The sequence below is a fragment of the Nothobranchius furzeri genome, chromosome 10 (assembly GCF_043380555.1).
Source record: "Nothobranchius furzeri strain GRZ-AD chromosome 10, NfurGRZ-RIMD1, whole genome shotgun sequence".
Lineage (NCBI taxonomy): Eukaryota > Metazoa > Chordata > Actinopteri > Cyprinodontiformes > Nothobranchiidae > Nothobranchius > Nothobranchius furzeri.
Window position 1 is genome coordinate 58,198,247 of NC_091750.1, and position 23,301 is coordinate 58,221,547.

A 23,301-nucleotide genomic window follows, 5' to 3' on the forward strand; every position below is an offset into this window, starting at 1 on the left:
TAGGAAACGTGCACTCGATTTGATCATGATGTCCAAAATCTGCAATGCACTTCTCCTCTTGAGCATTTCTAGGAGCTATCATGACAAAACTTCTGACGGAAAATTTAAAATGATGTTGTAACACACAGTACAGGACATGTACCAGAAGGTCACAGCCAACTTCCGTCCTGTTTCTTCATTAAAGGTGCAGAACGCAGAAAAAGAAATGTTTTTTTAATCTTATTTCTGATGATAATCAGTCACTGAGTTTTTCATGCAGACTAAACATGAAAATAGTCTCCTACACCTGTCTCCTGCATTGGCTTCTGATAGAAAATAGACAGTGAAACTCTAGGATTTGAAAAGCCTGACAGATCAACGTCACACTGTCACTTAACATTCATGGATTCACCATCTTGACTCACGATGGGGAAGACTGTTGTTGGTTTAGCATCCAGGAAACAGCAGAGAACCTTTTGACTAGAAGCTAACGTTAGCATTAGCAACTCCACCACACAGAACTCCTTCAGGCTTGTGTTATTTGAGGAGATAAAACATCAACGTGCACCAGGGATTTTTGTACAATTTACAAGGCATTTGTTCTTACTACCGATCACTGCATATGTACTGATTAAACAAATTAACCACACCTTAATGGTCCCTATTGAGACCAATGGTTTTTTTGGTGGATGCTCAATGATTAACATGAGTATCTGTTTAGCTCCTTAACAATTTTATAAAACTTCAGGTTTTATATTTATTATTGTCTCTCGGTGAGTGCTCTTGGTCCTCTCTGTGCAGCATTCCCACAGAAACTACTTTTTTTGGGATGATGGGAGGGGTTTGGGGTTGGAGACACCTTGTGGAACAGCACCGTTAGAAGAAAAGAAGTCACTGCTTGTCTATAACTTCTGAGTGTCATTTACATTAGAGTGGTTGTTTTAGGTGAGGGATCAGACAAAGAGCAACCCGAAGACCTCTTATGATGAATTATATAAATGGAAATCGGGTTCCATCGCCCGGACGTGGGTCACCGGGGCCCCCCTCTGGAGCCAGGCCTGGAGGTGGGGCACGTTGGCGAGCACCTGGTGGCCGGGCTTTTACCCATGGAGCCCGGTCGGGCACAGCCCAAAGAGGAAATGTGGGTCCCCCTTCCCTTGGGCTCACCAATCGTGGGAGGGGCCAAAGGGGTCGGGTGCAGTGTGTGACGGGTGGTAGTCAAGGGCAGGGACCTTGGCGGTCTGATCCTCGGCTACAGAAGCTGGCTCTTGGCACATGGAATGTCACCTCTCTGGTGAGGAAGGAGCCTGAGTTGGTTTGTGAGGTTGAGAGGTTCAGACTAGATATAGTCTGACTCACCTCAACGCATGGCTCTGGCTCTGGAACTAGTTTCCTTGAGAGGGGTTGGACTTTCTACCACTCTGGAGTTGCTCCCACTGAGAGGTGCCAAGCAGGGGTGGGCATACTAGTTGCCCCCATCTTGGTGCCTGTACGTTGGGGTTTATCCCAGTGAATGAGAGGGTAGCCTCCCTCCGCCTACGTGTGGGGGGATGGGTTCTGACTGTGGTCTGTGCGCTACCAACACTATCTATAGTGGGAACGGTGTGCTACTGACCACTACTCAGGACGTTGTTGATCGGTGGGCAGAATACTTCGAAGACCTCCTCAATCCCACTGACACGTCTTCCAGTGAGGAAGCAGAGTCTGGGGACTTTGGGTTGGCCTCTCAAATCTCTGATGCTGAGGTCACTGAGGTGGTTAAAAAGCTCCTCTGTGGCAAGGCTCCAGGGGTGGATGAGATCCGCCCGAAGTTCCTTGAGGCTCTGGATGTTGTGGGGCTGTGTTGGCTGACATGGCTCTGCAATATCGCGTGGATATCGGGGGCAGTCCCACTGGACTGGCAGACCGGGGTGGTGGTCCCCTTATTTAAAAAGGGGGGCCGCAGGGTGTGTTCCAACTACAGGGGAACACACTCCTGAGCCTTCCTAGTAAGGTCTATTCAGGGGTTCTGGAGAGGAGGGTCCATCGAATTGTTGAACCTCAGATTCAGGAGGAGTAATGTGGTTTTCGTCCTGGCCGTGGAACACTGGACCAGCTCTATACCCTTAGGGGGATCCTGGAGAGTGCGTGGGAATTTGCCCAACCAGTCTACATGTGTTTTGTGGATTTGTAGAAGGTGTTTGACCGCGTCCCTCGGGGGGCCCTGTGGGGGGTACTCCAGGAGTATGGGGTACCAGGCCCTCTGATATGGGCTGTTAGGTCCCTGTATGACCGGTGTCAGAGCTTGGTCCGCATTGCCGGCAGTAAGTCGGGCTCGTTCCCAGTGAGAGTTGGACTCCGCCAAGGATGCCCTTTGTCACCGATTCTGTTCATAACCTTTATGGACAGGATTTCTAGGCACAGCCAAGTCATAGAGGGCATCCGTCTTGGTGGCCTGAGGATCAGGTCTCTGCTTTTTGCAGATGACGTTGTCCTGTTGGCTTCATCAGAACATGATCTTCAGCTTTTGCTGGAGCGGTTTGCAGTCGAGTATGAAGCAGCTGGGATGAAAATCAGCTCCTCTAAATCTGAGACCATGGTCTTGATTCGGAAAAGGGTAGAATGCCTTCTTCGGGTCAGGGATGAGGTCCTGCCCCAAGTGGAGGAGTTTAAGTATCTCAGGGTCTTGTTCACGAGTGAGGGAAAACTAGAGCGTGAGATCGATAGGCGGATTGGTGCTGCATCTGCAGTGATGCAGGCGTTGTACCGGTCTGTCATGGTGAAGAGAGAGCTAAGTCAGAAGGCGAAGCTCTCGATTTACCAGTCGATCTACATTCCTACCCTCACCTATTGCCATGAGCTTTGGACAGTGACCGAAAGAACCAGATCGCGGATATAAGCGACCGAAATGAGTTTTCTCCAAAGAGTGGCTGGGCTCTCCCTTAGAGATAGGGTGAGAAGCTCGGTCATTCGGGAGGGGCTCGGAGTAGACCCGCTGCTCCTCCACATCGAGAGGAGCCAGTTGAGGTGACTCGGGCATCTGGTCAGGATGCCTGCTGGATGCCTCCCTGGTGAGGTTTTCTGGGCACGTCCAACCGGGAGGAGACCTAAAGGCAGACCCAGGACACGGTGGAAGGACTATTTCTCTCACCTGGCCAGGGAACACCTTGGGATTTCCCCGGAGGAGCTGGCCCAAGTGGCTGGGGAGAGGGAAGTCTGGGCCTCTCGCCTTAGGCTACTGCCCCCGTGACCTGACTCCGGATAAGTGGATGAAAATGGATGGTTGTTTTAGGTAATTAGGGTTTTAAATAACTTCATCTAATTGTAAATAAACTTCCAATTTAAAAGCAGTGAGTTTTCTGTATTGGTCAGACTGCTACAGCAAAAGAAATGAACAGTAAAGAGGATCAATAAGGAACTGACAATGTACCTTTGTCTCATTGTAGACCAACTCTGTGCTTTAGGTTTCCTAGAGGCTATTAGGGTTTGATCTTGGAGGGAAAATAGCATAATGTTTAGTTTCCTGATTTTCTAGGATGCAATCTCTTTTGTTTTCCTTAACTTTTTGTGATTCAACATAGATTTTTTTTCTGCAAACTGAAAAAAGAGGATTCTAATTTCCTGCTTCTCAAGTCAAAGGATTCTAGTTATACTTTTCCTGTATTGACACATAAGTCTGAAACATCATTAATTTCATGTCACCTGCAACTTAAAAACAGTTCTCATTTGGCTTTAACGTTGAAAGGCTTGTTTTTTTTAATTTTCTTTTATTTTTTGTTCTCCAAAGAGACGGAGACTAAACTGTGACCCGACGTTTGAGTTAGAGGAAATGATTCTGGAGTCCAAACCACTGCACAAGAAGAAGAAAAGGCTTGCAAGAAAGACCAGAGAACAGGGATCTGATGGATCCCCTCAGGTAAATGCCTTTGTAAATGATTGATATGTTAGTTTGTGAGCAAAAATTCCACCTACGCTCTGATAGAAACTGGAATTCTCTGTGCTTTGCATCAGCTGCAGCCTATTCTTGCCACTGTTTCCAAAGCAAACTGTAATTCAGGAGACCTTGAGTATTGTGTGCAAAAGCTGATTCCCTAAATATGAGTATAGGTACAGAAATGGATCGTTCCTGAGAAAAGCAATGTCAATTTTTTCTTTGGTAACAGTAAACAAGGAAAACTCTTGAGTTAACACAAAGTGCACATTTTATTAGAGCTGACAGCTGAGACGGTGCAGCTAGACAACAGTCGTCATCCGTTGGGCCATTCAAGCAAGGAGAGTCTCTATTTTAATGGAATAATGATGGTAGCCATCCAGAGAAATATCTTTTTCATGTGTATCGAAGCAAATGAAGCCACAAGAAATGAGCAGACTAGCAGGATTTGGATTAATTCTGGTCTCGTTTAAGCTACGCAAAAACTAAAATTTGCTTTTACAATATGAGTAATGTCCCCCCCCCCCCCCCCCCCCCCAGCTGGTGACCAGCATTATGCCTAAGGTCTTCTAATATCAATCTTTAATAATGTTGCATGCAGCTCTCCTCTCTCTGGCAGTTTCCCAAGCATCCTTTTCTTTCATTATGTTGTGCAGCTTTTGCTGATATTTGTTTCTGTCACTCAGAAAGGGTACTCGCTGTGCTGTCTATAAATATCAGTTTGTGTTTGTGGAAATCTTTAAAGTATCCATTTACCATGGGCCTGTGGGACCACTTATGGTGGATAGATTTAAAAGAGAGACAAAGAAAGAAAGAGTGTTTTGTGTCCACATGAAGAGAGATGGAGATGTACGCATGACTGCTGAAGCATATCAGATCAATACGGAATGAAGAAAGTTGTCCTCGATTGTCAAATCGTGCGTTTTACCCATCATCTTGCAGCTATTCTGTGCTCCTTCTGCATATCCCTCCTGTCTTCTGTTTTACATCTCTCCCTTTACATCCTTTCTCCTTTGTTCCGAGACTCCCTCAGCAATGTTTTTTTTGTCCACGTCGTCCTGACTTCACCCTATTACAGCAAACTTTCCCCATCCTCATCCGTTTTCCCTGCTGCTTTTATCTCTTTCTGCCTCCTCCTGTCTTTTGCCGCTACAGCCTTAATGTACTATGAAATTAGCTCAATTAAATTACTGATAATACACCGCGGAAAATTGAAGTTGTGCTGTGAAAACAAAATAGGCACTTCACCCTTTTATAATGACAAAACATGGCTACCAGCTACTCGCTCCAAATCACAGGAGATGATTGTGTTTATTATTGACCTAATGTTAAAGCGGTATGCTGGCATCTTCACAATTTAAACATGTAACACCTGAATTTCTTAACATAATAGTGTAGTGGATGTTTTACTACATTTAAGGATTTTTTAATCTATAATTTAGATTTCTAGTTTGATTTGAGGCATGGGAACTCATATTAAGGGTATTATTAGAGCTTGGACCCTTATTCCAGGGATGGAAATCATTCTAGCAGCTTCAGTTAAGGTCCTATAGAAACATTTAGTAACAATGTCTTTTTAGTCTTGGGTGATGAGGTATAACAATATATGTATTTTTTCTGTATTAATTTTAATATAACTATTTATTTTAACTAATTTACAAAGGATTCTTGATAGAAACACATTCATCACACATTTATTAGAAATATTCCTTTCGATGAACGAAATTTAGAATGTTTGTACAGATGGGCCAAAATCCAACTATCGTGGTCACTCGTATGTCCCTCCGCAATCGTCTGATGATAAATCCCACCTGTGTGTACGCAGGAGCTCGTGTCCGTTGACCGTCATTTACATAAACCTGTTCCACCACTAGGTGCTGTTCGTACACATGGTGTTAGGTTTTCATATGTTCAGGAGCATTTTCACACACAAATACAAAATAATGAATACCACACAATGCGTACATTCATTTCTAAGCACAACATGTGCACAGATCTGTGCGTAAGTATGGTTGATAAATGAGAGCCCAGCTGATTACAAATGTTTTGACAGGTGTGTAAGAAGCTGCTGTGATCTTAAACTTTAAACAAAACCACTGAAACAAAAGACACAGGAAACTCAATGAAAATACTTGGCACTGTTTGCATTTTTCTAATCCATGGACAGGTTGGATGACTCATGAGAATTATTTAATAAAACTGTATCACACCTTAAAAGTCTGCATGAGACAAAAACCCTAAAAACGTCGCTGTTGGGCTTCCATCCAGCAAAGCACTCTCTGGGTTTCTCATTAAATGGAAAAATTAATCCAGGATTTAAAGCAATTAGCCTCTAAACTGTCTGTTAAAATGCATCCAATAAAGAGTCAAAGAAACAGGAAGAGAAGAACAATATTGAAGCGCCCACACCTAAAACCATCGGCAAGGCCAGAAGCTTTTTTGGCAGCTTCCTGCTTTCTTCATACAAACCCTCATTTATTATCTCAGAGTAAAAAGGGCTCAGGCCATTTACTCGCCAGACAGTTTACTGCAGCGTCCATCGACATATACACAAACATTCCCTTAGTGGCTGAAACACGTGTTTTAAGTCCCGCCCCCTCTATGTAAAATAAGGATATTTTAATGAGCAAAAAAATATATATATATCCCTTTGATTTTTTTTCCTCAGCTGTTGACTTCTTTACCTCCGTATGTATCCGCCTGTCCAAATGGTGATTTTCTTTTCTCTCATATAAAAACGCTTGATTGTCTGCAGGGGATTAGGCAGGAATTACAGCCTGATATCCTGAGTGTGTCATTAGTCCCTATATAGGAGTCTATATAGTAAAGTCTTTACCATATATCAGGGAGAAGAGACAAAGATATATAGGACTGAAGTAATTGGAGTATGTGGCAAGTTCAAAACAATGGTTTCTTGAAAATTGATTTATTTAAAATCAACAACAACAACAAACATAGGATCCACATGGAAGTTTCCACTTAACTGCAATATGATCAACTAATATTAGCCAAAAAAATTCATGTAATGTTGTGGTTGATAGCTGCTTTACTCAACTATTTTGGGTGGTTTTTATAATACCTCAATGGGCTATAGGATGATTTCAAATAGTTTGCAGAGACTGAGCACCAAAACAAAAAGACTCAAAATGTAGAAGATTAAAATACATGCACAATGTATGGTAATTGGTAAATGAACATGTTGTCAGCAACGTTGTCTTTTTTTTATCAGAATGAGATTTAAAAAATCGTAAGACGCCCATGGAGGATAAAAATAAAGTGGAAAACCTGGTCTGAATGTTGACATATTTAAAATTTTTATTTTCCATCGCAGTATTTTGATGTCATCAAGTCAACTACCAACCAATGTCAATGCTTTAAACCAGGATTCCTGCTTTTTTTTTTTTTTGTCAGATGGCACCCTTTACATTCGGGAAAAATGTACTCTTTGCATTAGTAAATCCAAGTGCATGCTCTATGATTGACATTTGTACATCAGCAGATGTGGAACGCTATTGGCTAATGTAGAGAAGATGTTCCTACATTTAATTAGAAACCATAAAATGTGAAATATCTTGAAAGATGAAATATCACCTTCATGGATCTTTAAGTAAATTTAACCACAAGATCAGATCTTTTTATTGCAGGGATTGAGCAACACTTCGTATCAACTTCAAGAAAAGAGAGTGAGCCAGGTTTAAAAGTCTAAAGATTTATTACTAAACAAATTAAACAAGACTAACTTTAAACACTAGGTGTATGGTGTAACTAAGGTGAAGTAAGACTGAGGACGGTGTATGTGTGAAATGTTCAGAACCAGCAAATCCGGAGAAACGATTAGTTCTGATGGGAGTGAAGATGAAGTTTCGTGCTAAGCTTGGTTTGGAGATTTATAACACACATTGAGACGCCATCTGTCGGTATACCCTTGGTGGAAGTCCCCGTTAGATCAGGAATGTCGAGGTCCAGCTTGACCTCCTCTGGCACCGAAGCCGGTAGAAGAGCAGCGGCTGCCGACCAGACCAGTCTTGAGATACTTCCAGGTCACGACAGTTTATTGGCATCTAGCGAGACCCAGAAAGGGGGTCGTGATGGTTCAGCTTTTATTCTGAAAGGAACCGTTGCAGCAGGTGGAACATGCAACAGATTTAATCCAGCTTGTCGTTAGGTTCTTTCGGCTGAAGAGGAAAGTTTACGGATTGGCCACTCTGACAACATCTCTAGAACGCTTGAACTGAAGTTAAGATGGCGTGGGCATAGTTTTATAATTTGGATGTTTTGATTTACGGTTGAATCAAAAAAGGACAACTTTACCAAGCACCAACAAAACCACGCCTCGCGTCAGATCTGGAAGGTTCTGATTGGATCAGAAAAAGGAAATGTGTCTTGTGACTTAACATTACGTGGATGAGAATGTCTAGTGGAAATATTTAAAGTTATATTACTTATTAAAATACTACTGATTTCACAGATTGGTTCACATTTTATTATTGGACTAACACTTTGTTTGATTAGCTTTATTAAAATTAGAGTTCTTATGATTCATTAAAAGAAAGAGTCCTTTGTCTTCATTCTTCTCATAAGCTGGAAAGGAAGAAACAGTTTAGGAGCAGAGCATGAGACCTTGAGCAATATCTCATGCAGATTAGGTTTGTGTCAGAAACTTCTGGTTTTGCTTTGAGCAAAGCAAAACAGAGCAGGGCCTTTTAGGTCAGAAATGGACAATTCATCACGCTACACTAATTTGGAGTGGCACTAAATTTAATTTGCATTGGGCTCTACGGGACAGTGGGCGGGCTTAGTAAAAAAAAGATGTATTGCCTACATTATATCACTGTAAGAGGTAAAACTATCACTTTTACGGATTTCTAAAAAGAAAAGAAAATCCTACATTATTCCTGAAAGGGAGAAAACTCCAGATTACCACTTTAAGTAAAAACTAAGTGCATTTATGAGGTACGTGCGTGTGTGGGTGAGTGCGCGCATGTGTACGTGTTACATCTAGGACTTGATGCATCTTTGAAGCATCAAAATATAAACCCAATGTGTCATCACATATGTCATCTCCTTAATGTCTCATGTTAGGCAAATGTTCTGCAGTCCCGTACATTCGTCATAAGTTTTTGTCCTCCTGTTCTCTACTTCTGTTGTCATGGTCTCATTATCCCCATAAAGATGTTTGTTCCTTCAGTTTCCATATCATTCTGCTCTTTTCTTAGGTGAGTTTTAACTCTTAAGCCCACATATCTAGCTGCTATTACAGTCCGTTGTAGATTAGTTATTTCGGTTTTCTTTTAAGTCTCTTCTTTCTGTTGAATTGTCTTATTTTAGCCGATTGTGTTTAGGAGCAAAAACCTAATTTCTTTCTTTGGTCGTGTGACTGACAGCTCTGGGATGGAAAATATCCAATATTTTACATTTACAGGCTGGTCTGACTAAGCTTTGAGATGAAGTTGCCCATGTGGGGCTACATGTTTGATCATTTTATTGAGAATGAGAGCTGTGTTCTTGGAAGATCCAATAATCAAAGGCAAAGGTGGATCCTAAATTGTGAGGACCTTTTTGAAGACCCTCGGGGGATAGATTTGATATTTGTGGAGTGGTATTAGTTTGGAATTACATTCAGGTTGGGGTAAGAAAAGTACCGTATTTTCACGACCATAGGGTGCACCGTGTTATAGGGCGCAGCTTCAGCTACCGGTGTCTTTTTGGTATTTAACACATACAAAAGGCGCACCAGGTTATAGGACACGGGCAGGGGCACGGTAAAACATACCGGTAAAACATCTGTGCGGGCTCGGGACTCGTAACATATCAGTGCAAACCAGACCTTGTGAAAATTATAAACACCCAAAAGCATGCTTCACTTTACTGGTCTAGACTAGTCCTGGTTCAGACCTGGTTTAGAGGCACGTGCACTTCCTCATTGCGTGCGCTGACGGCTCGTGCTCTTCTAATGGGCTCGACACACGGGAGGCAACTTCGCCTCTCCTCCATTCATTTTCAATGAGACATGCACGACAAAGCGATAATCGCGGGCCTCCCTCCTACTAAAGCCGGGCGTACACCGGAAGTGCTGCAGGAGGACACACAGGGATTTATGGGGGTTGGATGAGGAAAACGAAATAAAGAAAGTAAATGTGTGTTTTGTGACAATGTTTTGTGTGTGTTTAATTTGACATGAACACGACAAGCACGCTTTCTTGACAATCTTTGTGAGTAAAAAAACATGTAGAAATAAAAACGAACAACGTGTGTTATTAGAGAAATTGCGGGCGAGCAGTGTCGATGCATGATTGCGCATGCGCCGTGAGCGGTTCTGGCACTTTTTGGGTCGCAGCTGCTCGCAGCGCCGCTTCAAGCGCTGATGCGCGGTGTTGAAGTTCAGAATGTGTTTACCGGTAGTTGGTGGATTTAACTACATAAACTTTCCACATGAACAAAATCATATGTGTGTTATTAATAGGCCTAAGAAAATAGTGTGATTTGAATTGGGTTTGATTAACCCTCTGGGGTCCATGGACGCGTATCCGCGTCTTTAGATCAGGTCTGATTTGGGATGCTGTAGCAGCAAGACTCCTCCCTGAGTTTCGGTTTCATTTCAGCTTTAAAAAGGAGATTATAAACTACACCCCAGTTTTTAAAATTTGTTAATAGGCAACGTAAAAGCAGAGTTACTAAACTAAAAAAATGACCTATTTTTAGACAATCTGACAACTTGTCAAAACAGCAGTTTAGTAATCCGTGAGAGGGAATGTGCTTGTGAACATAAAAAACCCCACAAAAACATGAGATCCTTTTGATGTTGGTGGAAGTCTCACATATTCAATTGATAAAAAGTATCATTATGTAGCTGAGAGAGAGAGGAAGGCCGCACGAGTAACGAGATGTGCGCAAAAAGGAGCCGCTTTGCGGGGAAAGGAGTGGCACGAACGGAGTAACAACAAACAGTTAGACAGATATTGACGGTAAACTTCATATTTTGGAGGGATCCGGACAGAAATATTGTCTCTGCAGTTTTGTAGGCTTTTATTAGGTCTATATAAAGGATGATGAGAAGGATAAATGTCCACCAGGCAGTTCAGATAGTTCAGCTGTTTTTTGAACTGGAAGCAGAGGAAGTGGACGGAGACTCACAGAAGGAGTCTGAGGCAAACAGCGAGGATGTTGATGATGATGTGGCTAATCCACAGGTCTGTCTTCGCTCACTTCTGCATGTTCACGCCACGCCCCTTGTCTTCTACTACGTTCGTGTCTCACAACAACACAATAGGCGCACCGCACCACAGGGCACGGTGAACATTTCGGAGAAAATTTAAGACTTTTAGGTGCGCCTTATGGTCGTAAAAATACGGTACATTTTTTTCCTCTCATGTTCTTGTCTGTTCATTTTTTGGCACACACTCACAGAGGATACGGTATAAAAATGAAGTGATTTTCTTGGTTGCTGATGTTTTTCTGTTTTTGTCTCTCCCATAGAGTGGGCTGTTGCAGAGCCGATTGGACAACGTCCAGAGAGACTTCATTGTCTTCAACAGAGAAAAGTAAGCATGCTCTGTGACCTGCCCTGAAACCTCCATAAGCAGTTCTGTTTTGCTGGGAAATAAAGCAGGTTACAGCATTCTGTAAGTCCACTGATAAAACCATTTGGGAAAAGCAATATTGATATATTCAGATGAAAGTATTAGTGGTTGATGTAATTTAGCAGGCTGCACAGTGATGCAGTGGTTAGAGCTGTTGCCTTGCAGCAAGAAGGTTCCAGATTCAAATCCCAGCCTGGGGTCTTTCTGCATGTTCTCCCTGAGCACGTGTGGGTTCTCTCTGGGTACTCCGGCTTCCTCCCACAGTCCAAAAATATGACTGTCAGGTTGATGGGTCTCTCTAAGATTGTCCATAGCTGTGTGTGTGTGCGCTTGGTTGTTTGTCCTGTGCGTCTCTGCATTGCCCTGTGATGGGCTGGCAATCTGTCTAGGGTGTTGTTGAGGGTCTGCCCTCATCAGAAAATTACTATGCAGTAATTTCTCCAAAAGACTGTGTCATCTGCGCTCTGAAAAAGCAGATTAAAAATCAGCGCCGGCAACAACTTTCAAACCGTGCGATTTGCTTTAAAGTAGCACCGGGCTCTCCTCCATACCAAAAACACCATTGAATCATCTTAAGAGTAAGATATGTTCTTTCATTGTAATATCTGGGTTGTTAAGCTGTGGCCACAGCATTAACAACTATTTAGATATTTAATTTGCCTTTGATTGATCTGTTTGTTTTGTTTATTGATCTTTGTGAAGCGGTTTTGAAGTTTTGTTAAGTTTACTGTGATTGAGTTAAGGTGAAAGCTAAGCCCACTGTGTGTCTGTATTTGAGAAGAAAAGTCACACACACACACACACCCTGGTTTTCAGTGTGGTGAAGAAAAAGTTACCTCACACACACACACACACACACACACACACACACACACACACTTGCTTTTAGCGTTGGTAGGGGACAAGACTAAAACACACACTTATTGGGTCAGATTGTTTTACATTATCATTTCATTGTTTCATTGTTTGTATTCATTTGATAAAATCAGTTGGTTAATATTGATTGGCTAAACGCTTCAGAAGGAGCTGAAGTGATTATATTAGTTAATAAATGTATTGCCAATTAAGATTTTGTCTCAGGTGATTTGTTTGTGTTGATATAAAAATTAACTGCAGCTCGTTACAATTTCACGGAAAGTTTAGACAAGATTGATAAGAGGTGTGGATTCATTGTTCCCCTGTTAAAGGGGTGGTGCCCCGTGGATATCCTAATATCCTAATTAATTAATAAATCGGTAAATATTTCCATATTTACGATTTTATTGATGAATCTAAAAAGTAAGTAAAAGCTTACAAATTATTCGTTGACTAATAACCACAACAGTGTACCTCGCTTGTTGATCAAAGATTCCCGGAGACAGGCACCAGACCCCCCATGACCCTGCTTGGAAAAGTGGGTAAAGAAAGTGGATGATGGATGGATGGATGGATGTAATTTAGCAATTTTCTCACAAATTTAAAGTGCATTATTTTATTTCTTGATTTTTTATACAACTTGTAGACAGTTTGAGCCCCTTGTTGACTTGTTGCAAATTTGTATCAAGCCACATTTTTAACCTAAAGGTGAGATTCACTGAGAAACGTGTAATACTTGTTCTTTTTGAAACATGATTGGCCACTCATGTTTCTCATGTATGTGAACCTGAAAACAGTTTTCCACTTTTATTTCCTGCATTAGCAGACAAATGAAAAGACGGGGGAACATTCTGGTCAGAGAAAGGCACACAGATCTACTTCACACAGTAAATGAGCATTAATGACTCACCAAAGGGAGCCCATGATGGCGTAGGCCGGGTTCATTGCATCAACATAGCAGAGCAAACGGAGACATTGGAAGATTTGTGTCATGAATAATAATAATGAGTAAGACTCCAAATACTGCCCCTCTCCCCAACTTCTATTTCCTAAACCAGAAGCACAAGAGCTTTATTTTCCACCACAAATGACTCAAAAGGCATTCATTCCTACCAGACCACAGCACATTTATTGACATAACAAGTGCAGGCCCTCTTTAAAGTGTCCAGATGGAGTATTGGAATTAGTACCTTCCTCAAAAGCTACTGTATCCAGTCCTATATATGTCTTCTGCCCTCTGATAGAGGAGTTGGCAAGGGCCAATAATAAACACTCATTTGTTCTCTGATCAGAAAAGTCCCTGACTGCCAGCATTTTGTAGCATTTTTACCATTTTTTTAATAGCCACAGAATATTGTGCTCTATGATCATGTAAACACCAAAACCACCACAAAAAAGGGTAAACTCACTTCTTACATGCAGAAGAATCAGCGTGTTTCTAGATGTTTCTGTTATTTCACAGTCTGTTGTCGAAGGTTTGCGCCTCGCTTTGGGCCAGGGGTGCCCAATCTGGGTCCTAGAGGGCCGGTATCCAGCAGGTTTTGTGGTTTCTCTGCTCTAACACACTTGATTCAGTGGCTGAATCACTGTGCAGCAGCTCATTAAGCTCTGCAGAAGCCTGCTAATTAACTGCTGGTTGAAAATCAGGTGTGTTGAACCAGGATTAAAACTAAAACCTTCTAGATACCGGCCCTCCAGTAGGTCTGGGCTCCCCTGCGCATAGCGGCCTCTCTACACGATCTCCTAATTCATGGAGTGTCTCCTTCATGATGCTTACTCTCTCACACTCGTCCAGTTAACTGACGGCTTTAGATTTAGATTGACTTGAAACACTTGAAACAATTCCCCACGAACTGGGTTTGAATACCTCTTTCTCAAAACTTGAACAAAAACTATACATGCATTTGTCTTTCCTCACTCTCACTTTCATTTCTGCCTTTAAAATCTGACAATGAAAAGAATATTGCATCAAATCATGAGTCTTGTGACCGTGACTGATTTGGCAGTAAATTGGTAGCTCTAGCTGGTTATTTATAATCAGTGTTGATGGATTCATGCACATTAGGGTGTTTCCGAGACCATTTCTTTACACTGCCTGTTGTTCAAATCTATGCATCCATCTAATAATTATGAGATAACTAAGGCATAATAATGACATACAAGAAAAACCTAGTTTTTTTTATCAGAGTGGCAGAAATGGGCTTCCATAGGATCATGCTGCAGTCACTAAGGTGTTTTTCTCTCAACAGGACTAAAATGGCATTAGTGGATTCTTCAGAACTATCCACAAGTGAGAAGAACAAGGCAATAGAAGACGGACAGAACAACAACGTTGAGCCAGCTTCTTATTTATCAGGATAATGGTCTTAGGTCCTCCAGCTCATTTCTTGCACCTGCCTAGCTTGCAGATCAGCAAATAAACAGCCAGACACCATATTGTACAGTTAGCACATGGCTTCACAACTGGTGGTTTTCTATGTCCCTACACTCTAAATAGTGTACAAAAACAACACTGTATGCACTCATTTTAACACCACTCAATCCAAAAAGACAAGACAAAGCCACAAGTCAGTGCTGTAGAAGAGAAACAGACTTCTGCAGCAGCAGCAACATGACATAGTTGCTTCAGTGTCACCAAAAAGGACCGCCTGAGCTGCATGCTTCTTATTGTTCTCTCGCACAGCCCTCTGGTGCCTGATCAGAGCGCTGCACTGAGGGAAAAAGAAAAAAAACAGATCCCTGCTGAAAAATAAGAAGCTGAAATCTGAGTATTTCGATTCCAACTTGATACATTTTCTGGCTGTGTGTATTTACACAAAACACAGTTCTCTGGTTAGACTAACAACCATTTGGGTAGAAAAATGTTCTCTATGTGTCCTGACTAGCATGACGGACGTAGCAACCTTAAAAGTTAATTAGATAAAACAAGTTATTTGTTTTTTAAGGCAGAAAACTTCACTTTATCAGAATTAGTAAATGGCTTTGAGCATGAATGGCTCACTTTATCAAAGCAGCAGATTAATAGCTGTAGTAATCATGATGCTTAGCTTTGCTATAAGCTAGAATTGATAGCAGGCCTGTAGCTTTTCCGATAAAGCCCTAAGTCCATCTCTGGCTGAAACAGACGAAAGCTGCTGTCTTACACTGTGTACAGTTCAAGTTTAAATGTATCTAAAGAAAGAGTTTAAAAAAAGAAATGTACATGGGGTTGTGTGGTTTTAAGCTGTAGAAGAGGAACATTCGGAATAAAGTTTTAGCTAAAATATTAGCATTTTGAGCAAATTTTTACATCAGTTTGGGGCTTCAGAGAGGGAAAAAAAGAGTAGAAATGTATTTTCTGCTCTGACTCCTGCTTTGCACATGCTCTTCATAACTTGTTGCATTTATGCACAAAAATAAAACTGTGAGTGATTTTTTTCCCTTAAACATGAATTCATAGATGTGAATTAAGCTAACTCCTGCACAAAAAGTTTTAAGTAGTGTATTACTGTCCTTTTACCTTTGTGTAAAAGTCGTATATATTTCATTGTACCAAACAAAATAGCTATTTTCAGTCTGTTTCAGGGTTTAAAAAAATTGCTTCAAATATTATAGCCAAAACAGCACCCTTTGTCTTGCTGGCTGAACTTTTTCAAAACTGCAGCCAAAAATGTAGAAAACACTTGCCTCTGAAGCTTGCAGAGGGGATGCCTTACACCATAAATGACACACAGCTTATTTCTGTATGTATTTGAAGTGACAAACCTACCTTGTTTCAGCCACCTAATAAAAAAATGGTGTGATTTGTAATGCTTCATCACCTTCCGGGCCTTGGTTTTTAAACCTGCACCATGAATCAACCCTTTCACACCTGTGATCTGTTGTAAAAACTTCACCAAAACCACATTTAATTCATTACTGTTTCTGTTGTTTCTATTGAAAACTGGGAAAATGTTTTGACCTTTGTGTTGCTGTTGTCGCTAACGTAGCTTTATAGATCCAAAGATGGTTCCCTGTGTGAGTTGTGGGACATGTTTGGGATTGTTAAATGAGTGGATGGTGGCTTTGGGGATACCTGGTCTAAATCATTTGAGATTTTTTTTAAAACAGCATAGATGTTTATTCAGGGGTACCCAATCCTCGTCCTCGAAGGCCGGTGTCCAGCATGTTTTAGTTTGAACTCTGCTTCAACACACCTGATTTCAATCAGCAGGTGATTAACAGGTTTCTGCAGAGCCTGATGAGATGCTGCACAGGTGATTCAACCAGTTAATCAAGTTTGTTGGAGCAGAAAAACCACAAAACCTGCTGGATACCGGCCCTCCAGGACCAGGATTGGGCACCCCTGTTGTAGATTGTTACCAGCAATGCCAGATATATTTTTTGTTTTATTTTCTGATCTTCCATACATATATGGTAATTGGCCTGTATTTGGCACCTTCTTAGGGTTCAACAACCCCCCCAAGGTGCTTCACAACACAATCAGTCATTCACACACACAATCACACGCTGGTGAGGTCGAGCTACGATGTAGCCACAGCTGCTCTGGGGCACACTGACAGAGAGTAGGCCTGCTGAGCTCCGGCACCACCGGTCCCTCCAACCACCACCAGCAGGCAAGGGAGGTTGGGTGTCTTGCCCAAGGACCCAACAGCAGCATTCTCTGGTTGGAGCCCAGAACCCACTCTACCTCCTGAGCTACTGCTGTCCCCAAACCTTCACTGACAAATAGTATTTAGGCCAGGTAAAACCCATTCGAAAGATAAAAATAAAGTATTTAAATAGGCTAAAGCTACGTCTGAGAACAGAATTGTCCCAATCCTGTGAATTGTTCTACATTGTTTTGTCCTTCACTTGTTGTGTGTTTATTGTAATCAAATGTGATGGAGCTGAAACTATTAAGGTGTGCCTTAAATAATAAATTTCTTTTTTGAACTGACAGATATTTTGTTTAATCTTAAACATTTTTTAAAAATAATTATGAATGAAATGGAACTCGTTCAAATCTTATTTTTATACCTGCCTTACAGAATGCTGCCCTCTAGTGTTACATGAATAGTGTAACAAACATTTAACAATACTTGTTGTTTTAACACGTGAATAGAACTTCTCATAGCTAGTCTTGCACTTATCTGAACGAGTTTCCATTTTTTTTTCCTGAGTGACTCCTTCTTTTTATCTTTTACCAGCGAATAAAGAACCGCTGCTCTGGGTCATCTAGAGGGCACCATCCCTTCTTTCCTCCACAGCAGGCTTTACTAAGGCAGCACTTTTTCCACATTAATAGCTGAACTGGGGAAAGATCTTCTCACTTGATGAATGCTTCTAAATTCTGTCTGACAGGAGCTCAGATAAGCCAAACCATAGCAAATAACAGAGTTAGTAATATGTTTACAGCAAGAGAGAGAGAGAGAGAGAGAGAGAGAGAAATGGACCAACGTGCAGCTCAAGTCCTACTTAGATATCTCAATACTCTGTTCAAATGCTAAATATTAATTTTGTCATTTTTACATGAATAATTTTACCTCAACATATTTTCTCATCCCTTCACAACACATGTGCTGTGGTATTTAGATTTAAATTTTATTTATAAAAATCATACTTTTATTATTTCTACTAGTTGGACCATTTTTGTGAAGACTGGATAACACAATGTGACTAAATCACAGCTATTAATACAGTTTAAACTGAACAGCAGCTACAAGTTAGCCGCAGATTTGAATCCCAGCAGAGGCATTCTGCAAGGAGTTTCCATGATTTTATCATAGAAAACTGATCCAATGACAGAATGCCAGCTCACTGAGTGGGTGGGACTTATCTTAGGGTATAAAAAATGATGTATGGAGATGTTTGGGGCTGTATTGACAGCCGACCTGGGGGTAGTAGCCTCAGGGAGTCCAGAGGTGTGTTCACTGTGACAATATTTCTGCCTTTTCACTTTATTGAACCTACTGAATCATGGTGGTTTTTGGAGTTTATCAGTGACAAGGTAAGAGTGTGCTGGTCGAGCCCTCACCTGGGAAAAAGAGCCAGGATGTGAGGTCCGCTAGCTGGAGATGATCCGACAAGAAAGGAACTTTCTATGGACCTAAATCACAACTTCCATGGAACATGAGTAGGAACTTCACCTTTCCCCAAGATAGTGATCACTGTGGAAAAAGCACCAGTACCACATTTAAGGGATTCCCTCTACTGATAAACACAGTTTGGAGTCAGTACATTTTAGAAAATATGAATAAAAAATGTTTTCCCCACAAAGACTTTGCTGACATTGACTCATGTAACTATAAAATTGGTGAGTTGGGACTTTTTGCTTCCCCCACCACATCTTTATTGTCCATTTCTGTTAGTTATGTCCAAATCTTGCATGCCTATAAATAAAAAAATTGACATCAAACAGGCCACATCTGTTGCAACTCATGTTTATTCAGGAAACAAACGATACTACCACACCTTGGTTTTTCACCTGTCATTTCAGGGTTCGGATCTTTAAAGTAAAAAAATAAACAGTGACAAAGGTTCTCAAACCAACATAAATACAACAAAACGCCACCTGTGCTAGCCTCAGATTGCCAAATAAAACCAACCTCTCCTTCTAACCTTCCCCACACAACTGCATAACAAAAACGGCACCAGAATCCTCTGCCTGAGCAGAAAACAGCAGACATAAAAACGAGCTCTAATTCCCTCCCTCTTCGACCGATCAGAACCAGACGACTGGGCTGATTGTTTTTTGTTATTCAGCTGATGTTGAATGCATAAAATACTTTATTATAGGGTTGTATTGGAATGCTAAGAGAATGGTGTCCTTTACTGGGAGCCCAGTTGGGAGGGAATTAGAAAAATGAGTAAATCTGGAGGTAAAGCACCAATATCTGAGATCAGATTTATTTATTTCATCGGGTCATTGCATCTGCAAGACTTCTTGTCACAAGTTGCTTCACAGAACAGTGAATTCCTCCTCCTGGTGATCAGTTTTCTACTTTTAATTCACCAATCTGTTTATGTTGAGGTGATTGCATGGTTAGTTGCAGCCAGTATGCTAGAAGCAAATGCAAAGGACTATTTCTTGCAATGTTTTGTTAAGATGCAGATGGAATGTAGACAAATAAAAGTGGGTGATAAAGAATAATTAAATAATTGTATTTGTCTTTTTAAGTCTTCTCCTAAGCAGATCATACTTTTACTCTTTAAAAAAACTGATAATCAATACGGTACATCAGGAGAACATCTCTGAGGAGAAGGTGGATAAGGATCATGGATCACGTCGCCCATAGTAATGTGGCCCATGCAGGTCCATGTCCAACAGCACTCCTGCTTTCAGCGGCGTTTTGTATTTTTGCCTGGTCTAGGAAATCCAAACAGGCTGCAACAACATCATTCACAAAGCTACATTACATCTATTGTATATACAACACCACCTAGTGCTAACCAATGGTACTGCAGGAGGATTCGTGGCTAATGGAGTCTAGTGTTAGGTTTTTGTGATTATGGAGAAAGCAGGCAACTGAAAAGGGAGTGACATTAAAAGGCAAGCAGGGTAAAAGAGGAATAGCATCATTCTGAGAAAGAAGGTATCCATTTTCCTGTTTTATTCTTGATTAGCAGAATTTTGTTGGAAATCGTGTTTTCTCTGTAGAGAAGAAGTGAACCTAAGACTGGTCATGAAATGTGCTTTGGTGGTGATTCCTAACCTCTGACTCCCTGTAGGAAAAGGGATACATTTCTCATCTGAGCATAGTAGCACTGTGACAGGTAAGGCATGAGGATTCAGTGTTTTGTTTCTTAAACTTTTGTTTGTTTGTTTGTTTGTTTGTTTGTTTGTTTTACTAATGGTCCTCTTCATACCTCCTCTCCTCCTCCCCATTTCCCTCCCACCCTCAATTTTGCAATCTGGCTGTTATTTTGTGGGAGCGTCTCTTTGTCTTCCTGCTGTTTAACTCAGAGAAGTGATGTTGGAGCGACCACCAGGGGGCACTACAATGCGGCGACCAGCAGGCCTGATGGGGAGGTCCTCTGGAGTGGGGGGACCTGCACAGAGTAAAAGTGAGAAAAAATAAATCAGATTTAAAGCAAAGCATGCATGAAAAAAATAAGTGAAATGTTCAGAAAGAACAAGACTAAATAAAAAATATTATGCTGAAAAAACAAAAATAAGTTTTTAATAACATTCAGCCAAAGTGTGTATTAGTTAATGAAATCTTAACAGATATTTAGGACAATCCAGACTCTTCTCATGCATCGTTCCACAAATGTGGAATGACCTACCAAGCACTACCAGAACAGGGGCTTCCTTTTCGATTTTCAAGAAACTCCTGAAGACCCTGCTCTTCAGAGAGCATCTCCTTAACTAGCACCCTCCCTGCACCTGTCCCCCCTCTCTACTGTCCACTCCTTGTTCCCTCCTCTCCATGATTCCTCATGCTGCCTCACCGCCACCTACGACTGACTGGAAATTGTTTGTTGTTGTTGTTGTTGTTAGCCTCAAGGGCAACATGCCGATTATCACTTGTAAGTCGCTTTGGACAAAAGCGTCTGCTAAATACATAAACACAAACATATTTGTCTCAGTCGCCATTTTTGTTAAAGCTGGTGAAGAAAAAAAACGTATCGTACAAATGAATCATTCTATTTGTTTATATTTATTTATCTCCATCAACTAATGTACCGGTGCCACCCTCATGTTCACAGTTTCTGAAAAACATGGCAGCCTGTAAAAGAACCACTAGGAGCAAATCAGATACAAAATGATCCAAAACCAGGTAAGACCGTTTAGAATTAAATACATCTCATTCCATGACGGCAGCATCATCCACTTGCATCCCATTGCAAGATCTTCGTTTGCTCTGGAAGCACTCAAGAGTGTGGTGTAAACAACTCAAATGCAACCATTTCAAAACGTAACCTAATATTTATGAAAGTTATAAACGTTTTCAATGAGCTTATTAATTTTTTATAAAGATTTAATACAATCTTCCATGACATATTTTAATAACAGCCAAATACAGTTGGCTTCAAAAGTTATTGATAATACTTTACGAAAGCAATATTACTATGTTACTATACTGACTTTATCACCAATAGCCAACATTCCAATACTAATTAATGCAGCCCCACACCCTAAAAATCGAGAAAAAAACTAAACCATTTAGGTAACTAACATCAACATCTCCCACCATTATGACTTTAGATTTTATCTGTGACAAATGTGACAACTACTTCAATTTAATTTAGGCCAGTTGTGCCGAACAAACCAAAAATATTTTGACTTTATTTGTGAGAGGAGAAGTAGCTGAAAATGTCCATGTATACTATGTGCATGATCATGGACGTAATTTTCACTTTAGAAGTGGGGGGGACACGGGTGTGTGTGTGTGTGTGTGTGTGTGGGGGGGGGGGGGGGGGGGGGGGGTATCTTTACAGTATGCTCTAATGGGAAACAGGCTTCAACACAAACAGTTGTTTTCCACTTGGTCCTAGAGCTCAACCAGTGTCAATTTAATATAGCGTAATATTGTTTTTGGATGGTAAAAAGTGCAGGGGTCAAAACTTGACTTTGGAAAAAGTGGGGGGGACATGTCCCCCCTGACCCCCCCCCCCCCCAAAATTACGTCCATGATATAAAGGTTGTGTGATTAAAAGAGTAAAAACCGATAAATAAACAGGCAAAATCAAGTTACATTATATACAATTTTAAAGACCAAGTTTACATGTTATTTTTCAATACGTTGGTGGTCTCTAATAAGAATGAATGCACTGTGAGTTGATCTCTTTAGGAAATAATGCTCTGGCGCTCCTGTTTCCAAAAGGAGAAGGGAGTCACAGCAGAGATGAGCGGAAGGCGGCTCATTTTGGAGTCTTATTTCGTGATATTCTGGCATTTTGCCTCTGACTGATTAAGAGCAACGCTACTCCACCACTGACTCTGGTCGGCAAATAATCTCCACAAATAACACAAGCCTGAAGGAGTTCTGCCATGTGGTGGAGTCGCTAATGTTGATGATTAGCTTCTACTAGCCAAAACACACTCTCAAATAAGGATACAAAACCATTTTCACATTTAGCCTTTATGTGAAACTCAGAGGGGGGAAGGGGGGGGGGGGGTCAGTGGACTTTTAATTTAATACATTTTATTTTCTACATTCTTATCTTATCTGTCTGTGCGTTTCTTCTCTGTGGCCATCTCCAAGTTTCGGTCCTCCACCACCTCCCTCACCCATGGTGTCCCACGAGGTTCTGTGCTGGGATCTCTACTACTCCTCTATCCGTTTCCTCTCCAGGATATTCTGAGCTCTTTTAACCATCCCACTGTCCTAATGGGTGTGACCCCGCGAGGAAAGTTGACCATTGAGCAGGGTTGATGGTTTATCCCTTGGGTCCATGTGGCAGGGTTGAGGAATGAGCACCACCTCACCCCTGCCACGTGGACCTCAAGGGATAAACCGTCAATCCTGCTCAATGGTCAACTTTCCTCGCGGGGTCACCCATGAAGACAGTGGGAGGGTTAAAGGAATCTCCTACCATCTTTATGCAGATGGCATCCAACTGCACATCTCCTTTAAGTCCCATGAGATGTCTAAGCTGCAGCTGCTACACCTGCTTAGACTATCAGAACGTGGATGGCTGGGAACTTTCTTCAGCTGAATAAATACTGAGATCCTCATTTGTTCCCCAGACAAGCTGGTTCCCAAAGTCAGAGACTCTCTTGGTCAGCTTGCTTCTCACACCAAACCCTCTGTCAGGATTCTTAGTGTGACCTTTGACCCAGTTCTCACCCTGGATTCTCATGTCAGTTATCTTGTTCGATCTTCATTCTTCCACCTCAGGAACATTGCTAAGCTGAGTCCCATTCTGTCCCGCTCTGAACTTGAGACAGTTCTCCACTCCTTCATCTCCTCACGCTTAGACTACTGTAACTCTCTTTTCACGTGTCTGAGCAGAACCTCCCTGAACCGTCTACAGGTGGTTCAGAATGCCTGTGCTCGGCTTCTGACCAAG

At 41.5% G+C, this 23,301-nt stretch overlaps 2 protein-coding genes across 3 annotated transcripts in view; one reads left to right on the top strand and one right to left on the bottom strand.

The window, feature by feature from the left end:
* Positions 1-17,242, top strand: part of stk32a (serine/threonine kinase 32A) — an 81,169-nt gene extending 63,927 nt beyond the window's left edge. The window contains exons 11-13 of the mRNA XM_054730736.2: positions 3,746-3,874; positions 11,366-11,430; positions 14,574-17,242. Coding sequence (XP_054586711.1) covers positions 3,746-3,874; positions 11,366-11,430; positions 14,574-14,685 — 306 coding nt within the window. The 3' untranslated portion in view covers positions 14,686-17,242. The remainder of the gene's footprint in view (positions 1-3,745; positions 3,875-11,365; positions 11,431-14,573) is intronic.
* Positions 17,243-18,709: 1,467 nt separating this feature from the next.
* dpysl3 (dihydropyrimidinase like 3) overlaps positions 18,710-23,301 on the bottom strand; it is a 43,027-nt gene continuing 38,435 nt past the window's right edge. For both annotated transcript variants that reach the window (XM_070555824.1, XM_015961412.3), the window contains exon 14: positions 18,710-20,334. In XM_070555824.1, coding sequence (XP_070411925.1) covers positions 20,240-20,334 — 95 coding nt within the window. In that variant the 3' untranslated portion in view covers positions 18,710-20,239. The remainder of the gene's footprint in view (positions 20,335-23,301) is intronic.